Consider the following 8,608-nt stretch of genomic DNA (forward strand, 5'->3'; position numbering starts at 1 on the left):
GCATTAGGTGATCAACCTAGAAGAATTAGGCTCAGTTCTTTTGGCGGCTTCTCCGAGAAGCTGCCCCCTCAGCTTCACTGGGGCCACTCCAAAATTTTGAAAGGCTTCCGAAATGGTCTAGGCTAAACAAGTCCGGAAGCCTTTCTAAATTTTTGGTGCGGCTTCTCGCGAAGCTAGGGGGAGGGCAGCTTCTCGGAGAAGCCGCCAAAAGAACTGAGCCTAGGCTACCCGAAAACAAACAAAAAACTACAGTAGAAGAATTAGGCTGCATGGTTTCTCAAACGGGGCCATCTGGCGGGTGTTGTGCCTTCTCTGGCTTCTCCGGCGACTGGCACAACTCACCAGCCGCCGCCCTGGTCTGCTGCTGCACCACCAGCGTGGACACCCGGCACCCAAAGTCCGTTGACGTGAGCAAGTCCCCGAGGATGCCGAGCTCCAGGTGCTCGCTCCAGTCCGATATGCCGGCCGTGAGCGGCGACTCGAGGCTCTCCGCTCGCCGGCCGACAACCAGCAGGTTGAACGACAGGCTCGTGTTGCGGATCACATCCACCATCTCGTCGGAGCCGCCGACCGTGTGCTCGCTGTACAAGACCCGGTGCTCGTCCACGCATCGCCGGACGAAATCCTGCGTCGCCTCCTCGTCAAGTTGGTCCTCCTCGGGGTTGAGCCGCTGCTGCCACTCCACCGGCAGCAAGAACCGGAACACGGTCAGGCCGATCGGCGCGTCCTCCGCCATGTGCGCCGCCAGCGCCATCGCCTCCCGGTCGTCCGGCCCGCCGAGAAAGTACACGGCGACGCGGTGTGGGAACCCGCCATCGACTGCGGCAGCGGACGCGGCGCTGACGACGCCGGAGAGGCTACCCCGGTCGACAAGGATAGCCACCGAGCAGGGCGAGTAGTTGAGTATGTTGGAGTTGGCGGCCTGGATGGCGCCGGCGTTGGGCGAGGTGGGCTCGATGGAGCCGTCGATGGCTAGGCGCTTGTGGAACGGCACGATGATGAGCATGGCCCGCTTCTCGAGCGCGACGGCGCACACGTCGTTGTGCATGGTGGCGTAGGGCGCGATGCACACGTAGGGCAGCAGCGACGAGGAGCCCTGCGGCCGCTGGCCCACGAAGAACTGGAAGGCGTTGACGATGCGCTCCGACTCGGTGGCCGTCGACCCCGTCGGGACGCAGTTCGGGTCGCCGTGCTTGAAGTGGCGGAGTACGGAACTGGTGAGCCCGGCGAGCGGGACAAGGTGGAGGAGGTACAGGGCCAGCGGCGTCGCCGGCGTCGGGCTGGTCGCGTCGAGCAGCGCCACCATCGGCCCCACGTCCACCTGCGAGTGGACGCACGCCAGCATCCGGAGCTCCTCGCCGAGCTTCTTGTGCTGCACCGTGCGCCGCCGGTACGCCACGTACTTCTCCTCCGGGTGGTACATGTACTTGACCGCCGACGCCGTGGCGGCGCCGATCACAAGCACATTGATCATGAACGCCGCGTATGCCTGGTCGTCAAGTATTTTGGAGTCCATGAACGATGAGGCGTACACCGACTCAGTGATGCCCTTGAAGTTCATCATGAGGCCGACGACGACGGCTTCCCGGACCGGTATGTGGCAGTACAAGCACGGTAGGATGCACGCGACGAACTTGGCGACGATGCCCACCACGAGGAACACCTCGAGCAGGGCGCAGGTGTAGACGTCTTCGATCGTGTAGACGTTCATCCTCATCCCTCCCTGCGCGAAGAGCAGCGGCGTCAGCACGCCAACGACGAGCCGGTCCAGCCGCTCCTCCAGGGTCACGCCGAGCGGGGCGCCGCCGGGGAGCATGAGCCCCAGCATGAATGGCCCGTACGTGGCGTGGAGTCCGAGGAGCTCGCCGGCGAAGCTGCACGTGAGGGAGATGAGCAGCACGGCGACGAGGCGGGACTCGGGGAGCAGCGCGCCCTCCGGCACGTCACGGATCAGCCGCAGGATCGTCGGCCGCGCCACCAGCGCCATGAGCGCAATGAAGATGGAGAAGGAGAGGGACGACATAAAGCCTATCCGCTGGAGCTTCTCCTCGGGGCTGGACGCTAGGAGGTAGGACGTGACTCCGGCGATGGAGAAGGTGTTGGCGAAGTCGCCGATGAGGGCGGCGGACATGGCGAGGCGGCCGAGCTTGGAGGAGAGGAGGTTGAGGTCGTGGAGCGTACAGCAGACGACGATGAAGGCCGAGAGCGACCACCAGGAGGTGAGGTTGGTGAGGAGGAACGAGTCGATCCATGCCTTGGGGAGGCAGTCGTTGAGCGCGAGGCCGGCGATGTACATAGCAAGGTGCGGCGCGGCGGTGCCGAAGATTGCGATGGCGACGGCCTTCTTGCCGGACTTGACGATCATGCTGAGGTCCGTCTTGACGCCGACGGTGAAGATGTGGAGCGTGAAGGCGTAGCCGCCGACCGTGTTGATCTGCACCCATCCCTCCGGCGTGGCGAAGATCTGGCCGACGCTCGGGAAGAAACGACCCAGGAACGATGGGCCCAACAGCGCGCCGGCCTATACATAGCATGGATCCATCTGTGCAATTAGTAATTAACCAATCAATCAATCAATCGAACGCTAGCTCAATCGCGCACAGCAATGGCATGAACACGAGCTAAGTGGACGTGGATGTACGTACGAGGATTTGGGAGATGGCGAGAGGGACGCCAGCACGGCCGAGGAGGGTGCCGTGGATGGCGCGGGAGAGGATGAAGACGACGCATATGTGGTAGAGGAGAAGGGGGAAGTAGAACTTGAGGGGGTCGTCGCCGGCGAAGACGCCGGAGGATGTGGCGCCGGTGTCGGCCTCGAAGCAGAAGAGGCTCTTGTTGAGCTGGACCCCCTCCGCCAGCGACATCGGTGGTGACCGGTGCTCGCGGAGCAGAGGTCGAAGGAGACGAGAGAGGAGAGCAATGGGGAATTTTCCATGGCATGCGATGCGTGCGTGCAAGATGGCGCCAAGAGCAAAGCGCGGGATGGTGTGGAGTGGACATGGTTTGGCTGGAAACGTGGAGCACCAGTCGCTAAGTTTAGCAACGCATTCCACATTTGAAGGAAGTAAAAATAGGATTTGTGAATTGACTCTCAGTCATCTGAGCAAAGTGCTACTAGCAGAAAAGTGCAACTGGCAATGAATTGCATTTTTTAAAAGACGCGGCTAATTTTCGGCTTAATTCCCGTTCAATCTGTTTCATCTGTAATGCGGTGTAACTAGGGCAAAATTATGCAATTGTACATGCATGTGCAATTACTAATCCATGTGTAATTCTCGTATGCACGAATCACGATGCAAATCTAACGATCGTCAAGTTTTTTTTTTGCGAATAGAACCTTGGCATTAAGAAAAACACGGAATAGTACAAAGCACCCCCAACAAAAATAATAATTACAATAAAAATCTTGAGATGCCATTCATCTTCAACCTCCAGACCGTGTCAACGGTGCGTCAGCTCTTGTCGCTCCTCCCCGAGTCGGACGGGAAGTCGCTAAACGGATCAAGAAGACTACATCCGTCATGGGGGCAAAGAAGAAGAAATAACCGCCAATGAAGCTCCATGACGATCCGGAGATCCCCCAGCCGAAATCCTCGAGAAGCACACTACTCCCACAAACTCTTGACGTCGCCACCGAGATAGGGCTGAAGCCGGAGAAACTTTATTGGAGAAGACGTCACCGCTGCCATCTGAGCACCGCCACACCAAACCTACCCTAAAACCGAAAAAACGGAGCCCTCCTGCCGACGGAGACCAAGATCCACCCCGCATCCATGGCCCAAAGGCCACAGAATAGGGGCCGATCGGTGGCGCCGACGGGACAGAAGGCGGCCGGGAACAGAAGCCGTCTTCTTGATCGCATGTGAGAGGAGAGGAGACGTACGCGAAGTCTGCCCCATACGTTTCTTGTTGGCTAACTAAACTGGTTTGATCGGGCTCTAACTTAGTTCCTGGCTAACCGGGAGTTAGCAATCCGGTTTTTAAAAAACTATGGTGACGAGACATAAGAAATTCTTGACTGAGACATAGCAAAACCGTAAAAATGAACTATTTTTTACCATCCCAATTACACTATATTTCATATCCGAATAATACTAGTGCGCTAACACCCTTGGAAATGTCTGACTTCCTTGCATTTGAGTTTCCTATTGTATGACCGAGGAAGATGCACATAATTAATTTTTGGCGAAATTTTGAACACTTTATATTCAAAATCAGTATGATGCAACTCAGTTACGAGCCATGTCAGAAAGTACAGGAGTGCAGGAGTGCAGCCTTGCCTGACATTGGTTTTAGTGTTTTACAGATCACAACGTTCTGCGGAAGGTATGATTAATTCTTGCGAACAGAGCCTACATTTTTCATGATTGGGGAGCCACACTTATGGGAACAGTAGCAGGTAAGACGTTCTAAATCTCTCTCAACCACAGCAACGGAGCTTTATAAGCTAAGCTGACTAAAATGTAAACATAGCTTGCTGAACAGCTGGGGCGAGCTAGAGATACATACATCATATTCTTTTTCTGCAAGCCGTGATCATAATCCTGCCTGAAGTCCAAAAGAAGTCATGGATGGGAACGATACTGTGACGAACCATTCAAGGGACGCCTCTTCATCCTTGAGGAACTGGAGCCACGATATTGTTCGGGTGCTGGAAGCGCAAACATTTCACTGGGTGCTGGAAGTGCAGGCATTCCATTCTCTTCTCGGATGCCAGGGTGAAAAGTTCCTGCTACATTTGTAAGAATATAAGATAACGTAACCAACAGATTGGAACTCAGTCATGTAATTTAAGCTCAAACATGAAAACAATATAGACATGCAATTCAAGCTACCAACAGATTGGAACTCAGTCATGTAACCGGAGAAACAGCAATCCAGGTCATTAACAAGTTGCAAATTACCCATGTACAGGAAAATACAGCATGACTACAAGAATGCATATGACCATACTAATAATGAAAGCCCAATGAAAGGCATCAGCTCTATTACGGACTGGTAAATGCATAAATTGTCCACTTGAGACAAGATAACCCTGAGTTCAGATCTCTATGTTCACATTAGTTTGTGCTCAAGTCCACACACGACACAATTACAACAAATGCATATCGGTAGTTATTGGCAGACCTAGAAATTTTTCAAAGGCCTGGGCAAGCCGTAAATACGACGAATTTTTTTCGCATGCACTGATACACAACTAACTCTTCCGTGTGCACGTTGACAAAAAAAAAGCATACACATCTATCTTTTCCAGCCAAGAGTAGGCAGATGCCTGGATGGGGCATCGATTTCGATCAGTTGATCGATCTATCTGTAGGTTTGTCTGCCCTCATGGTCTCGTGGAGAACTGGAGACCCAAAAGGGATGTGTAGCAACCAGACACAGACCAAGAAGTGGCACGGCCGCGCCAACCCAAGAAATGGCACCAGCCTTAGCATGCTAATTAACCAACGTTTGACCAATTACAATCGCTGGTATGGCGCATGCACTAGCTTTAAGCGTGCCTGCTAACAGGGACGCTAGGTCCACCAATGGTGGTTAAGATCTCTATATTGGTATTTAACCCCCAAGGTACTATCTATGCAATGAATCCTTTCCCAGGTACATTGGCAGGTAAGCTTGTCAGGGAGTGAATTACACCAAGGTACAGCTGAGATGAGCTGAGCATCATGGTGTGATCTCGCTATAGAATATTAGACAGATGAGTCCAGCTTGGTGGTCTACTAGTCGATTGACGTCAGTGTGTGTAATCCCATGTAAAGCATTTATCATGTGCATAAGTGACAGAGAAGGGGCGGGGGTGTACCACTGCTAAACATGTTTACTCTGGGATCCAAACCAGGCAGACATTGCCCTGCATTTCTTTGCCATGATTCCTCAAACCCAGCAAGCTCGTCTACAAGAGAAGAAAAAATAGAATCAGAAACAGCCTCGCAGACATAATATGGGTGCCAGTAACAAAAGGCAATAAAACAGTAGAACCTTCATTCAAGTTCTGCAAAGTTTGCATGGTGTTCACTCTTCCATCACCGTCCAGTTTTCTAGTTAGTGCATGACCCTGCAGCAACAGAATAATAGCTCCGATCATAACCTCATGTGTAGTCCAAAGAACTAAAGTCATATGCCTGGTTTGCGAATAACAAATACCTTATTGCCAATGCCCCGTGCGATCCTGTGAGTAGCTTTACCAGTAGTTGTGTCCGCTTCCTTACATTCTTCCACTGTAAGCTACAAGACATTGAAGAAACAATCATCACCAGAACTTTGAACATTAACAAATAACAACACTGCAAAGAGGAACTTACTCCATCTCCACCACTCCTCCTAGTGGTTGAAGACATATAGCAAGCCCCATTTGAACCACCATATGTAACAGTTGAGCTCTGAAACATATATGTCTGCGGCTGTTGATATGATGTGCCAGCTCTGGCATACTCTCTCCCAACTTGCTCATGTTTAGGTCTTTTATTATCTGTCAAAAGTTATTAACATTAGTATCCTCCCTTATTCACCTGTTTTGCCAACCTTTATGGCATGTAGAAATCACATATTCTCAACAATCTTTCGATGTATGAAGGAGAATCACATCTGAGCAAGGACCCATAAAACCCTTAACATCACTATATCGGTTGAGTAGGCTGCCTGGTACCAAAACCAGCTAGCATGAACTCCATATGATAGCAGCGAAAAAAATAACTAATGATGAATTTGTATAGTTATTATGTATACTATCACAAGCTGAAGCAAGATCAAAAAGTAAAATGCCACTGTTAAAACCACTATTAACAGCATAAAATAAGCCAACCTTGAACTTCATCAGGCTCCTCCACATAGGGCTCTCTGCTAATCCTTGGATGCTTCATAGGGTTAGCCTTCTTGTCATCGTTTTCATTCGCATATGAATCATCCTCATCATCTGAAGACAGCTCCTCGATAATTGGCCCTTTTGGCCTGCTTGGTTCAGGAGCTTGCTGCTGGAAGCCTCCAGCATTCATCACTCCTCCAATTAGACCTCTGGGGGGCCCAAACATACTCAAACTAAAAAATCTTTGCTCAAACTGGGTAGGTCCAACCATAGAACCAAACGGATTTGCAAGGAAAGGATCATCAAAGGGACTTGAGCCACCAAAGAAACTGGGCATAAGGTTCCCAGGTGGAACGAAACCGCCGAAACCAGCAAAAGGGTCTCCGAAACCAAAGAGACCACCTCTACCGCCCCCTCTTCTTTGCATCGTCCACTGAAGTTCTCTGCACAGCATCAAGGCATGTGAAATGTGTGTGAAGTTATTTTTTAATAGCCAAAACTGTGATAGATGATATAGTGCTCAAATCCGGAATCTGTATCAAGATGTAGAAGTTTGAGCAAAACACACACTAACACCAAACTAACCTATCTACCATAACACAATGAAGTAAAAAATCAATAGGCTACACACCGGGCCCTTACTTGCAGCACCTCCTACAGGATCAAACATGGAGATCAAGATGCTAATTTCGCTATGGCATTGTATCAGGAGTAACGAAAGCGAAGCAACCAATCTGGCATCGATACATTCTGTTTTATTCTATCAGAGCTGCAGAAAATATCAAATATGTACCGTACTACCTGGTACACCTGCAGAATTGCAATGCTCACAAATCACACCCAACCAAATCTGATTGGAATGGCTGAAAGCCTGAGACGTTTCTCCTCGCTCAATACAGTAGCACTGCAGTAGTGCCACTATTACAGTGCGATGGGCTGACTATGCATTTCTGTGGTCTTATCTTAGTATTACGTGTATGCTAGTACAAATTAAATGCTGGACCCAACCAATCACGCCGCTACTACTCACTGCAACAGCATCCATTCACCAGGTAAACACCAGAAGCGCGTCCAGGCTGCCGGATCAAACATATCCGACACAAACCCTAGCTCTGATTTTCTCTCAGCACACAGAACCAAAAATTCTCACCGAGTACCCGAAAATTGCAGGAAAAATGCCGTCGTTTCGGCCGGAGATGCATCGGGGCCGAATCGGATAATAGCGCAGCGGGAAACTGACGAAACAACCGAACAAATAGTCCAGTAACGAGACGAGATCGCCCCAGGAAAAACACGAATATACCCCTGGAATTCAGTGCGGGGAGCGAGCCGAACCTGAGGCTCCGGACGGAGTGGAGTGGAGTGGCGCGGGAGCGGGGCGGCGCGCGAATCAGCGATCTGATCGGAGCACGGTGGCTCGGCCTCGGAGCTCGCGATTTGGGAAGTTGGGGAAGCGAAGCGGGTGACTGGGAGAGAGGCGCTGGCCGCTGCGTTGCGTCGGCGAGCGCGACAGCCCAATAGGCCTATATCATCTTGGCCCCAATAGGCGTCTATTCGTGTTCCCTAAATGGGCTTAGCCACATATTCACTCTGTTACCGGTTTTAGGAACCTTCTAGAACCTAAGCTGGGTTTTCTTTTTCTTTTTTGGAGGGGCATTTCACAGCTTTTACCTTTTTCTAATTAATTTTTCGTGCTCATTTTTTATTTTATTTATATTATATTTAATTTAAACATGATTTCTCTTAAATTCCTAGACATTTTTGTGAATATTGATTTTTAACAAATTTAAACCCCTGAAGAAT

The 8,608-nt window shown here is 50.9% G+C and overlaps 2 protein-coding genes across 3 annotated transcripts; both read right to left on the reverse strand.

Annotated features, from left to right (window-relative positions):
- Positions 1-277: 277 nt before the first annotated feature.
- On the reverse strand, positions 278-2,864 carry LOC124655397 (cation/H(+) antiporter 15-like). Its single transcript, XM_047194303.1, has 2 exons — positions 2,646-2,864; positions 278-2,521 (listed from the first exon to the last, which is right to left on the reverse strand). The coding sequence occupies exons 1-2, from the start codon at positions 2,862-2,864 to the stop codon at positions 278-280; spliced, it is 2,463 nt and encodes an 820-aa protein (XP_047050259.1).
- Positions 2,865-4,269: 1,405 nt separating this feature from the next.
- On the reverse strand, positions 4,270-8,267 carry LOC124683225. 2 transcript variants are annotated; one of them, XM_047217785.1, is made up of 7 exons: positions 8,141-8,267; positions 6,806-7,248; positions 6,306-6,472; positions 6,148-6,228; positions 5,983-6,058; positions 5,807-5,896; positions 4,270-4,729 (listed from the first exon to the last, which is right to left on the reverse strand). In XM_047217785.1, exons 2-7 carry the CDS (start codon positions 7,230-7,232, stop codon positions 4,566-4,568), a joined length of 1,005 nt encoding a protein of 334 aa, XP_047073741.1. In that variant the 5' UTR covers positions 7,233-7,248; positions 8,141-8,267; the 3' UTR covers positions 4,270-4,565. The 2 variants fall into 2 exon arrangements, with proteins under 2 accessions (XP_047073741.1, XP_047073740.1); XM_047217784.1 differs by having other exon boundaries at positions 4,270-4,732; positions 8,141-8,264.
- Between the last annotated feature and the right edge of the window lie 341 nt (positions 8,268-8,608).

The sequence above is a fragment of the Lolium rigidum genome, chromosome 1 (assembly GCF_022539505.1).
Source record: "Lolium rigidum isolate FL_2022 chromosome 1, APGP_CSIRO_Lrig_0.1, whole genome shotgun sequence".
In the NCBI taxonomy this organism is placed as follows: domain Eukaryota; kingdom Viridiplantae; phylum Streptophyta; class Magnoliopsida; order Poales; family Poaceae; genus Lolium; species Lolium rigidum.

Bases quoted from the DNA above. Each gene is read 5' to 3' on its own strand.
- LOC124655397 (XM_047194303.1), bottom strand. From the start codon at position 2,864: ATGTCGCTGGCGGAGGGGGTCCAGCTCAACAAGAGCCTCTTCTGCTTC. The intron at 2,522-2,645 runs GTACGTACATCC...TGCTATGTATAG, and splicing joins TCGCCATCTCCCAAATCCTC to GCCGGCGCGCTGTTGGGCCC.
- LOC124683225 (XM_047217784.1), bottom strand. From the start codon at position 7,232: ATGCAAAGAAGAGGGGGCGGTAGAGGTGGTCTCTTTGGTTTCGGAGAC. The intron at 6,229-6,305 runs GTAAGTTCCTCT...AATGTCTTGTAG, and splicing joins GGAGGAGTGGTGGAGATGGA to CTTACAGTGGAAGAATGTAA. The intron at 5,897-5,982 runs GTTCTACTGTTT...CTTCTCTTGTAG, and splicing joins TTTGCAGAACTTGAATGAAG to ACGAGCTTGCTGGGTTTGAG.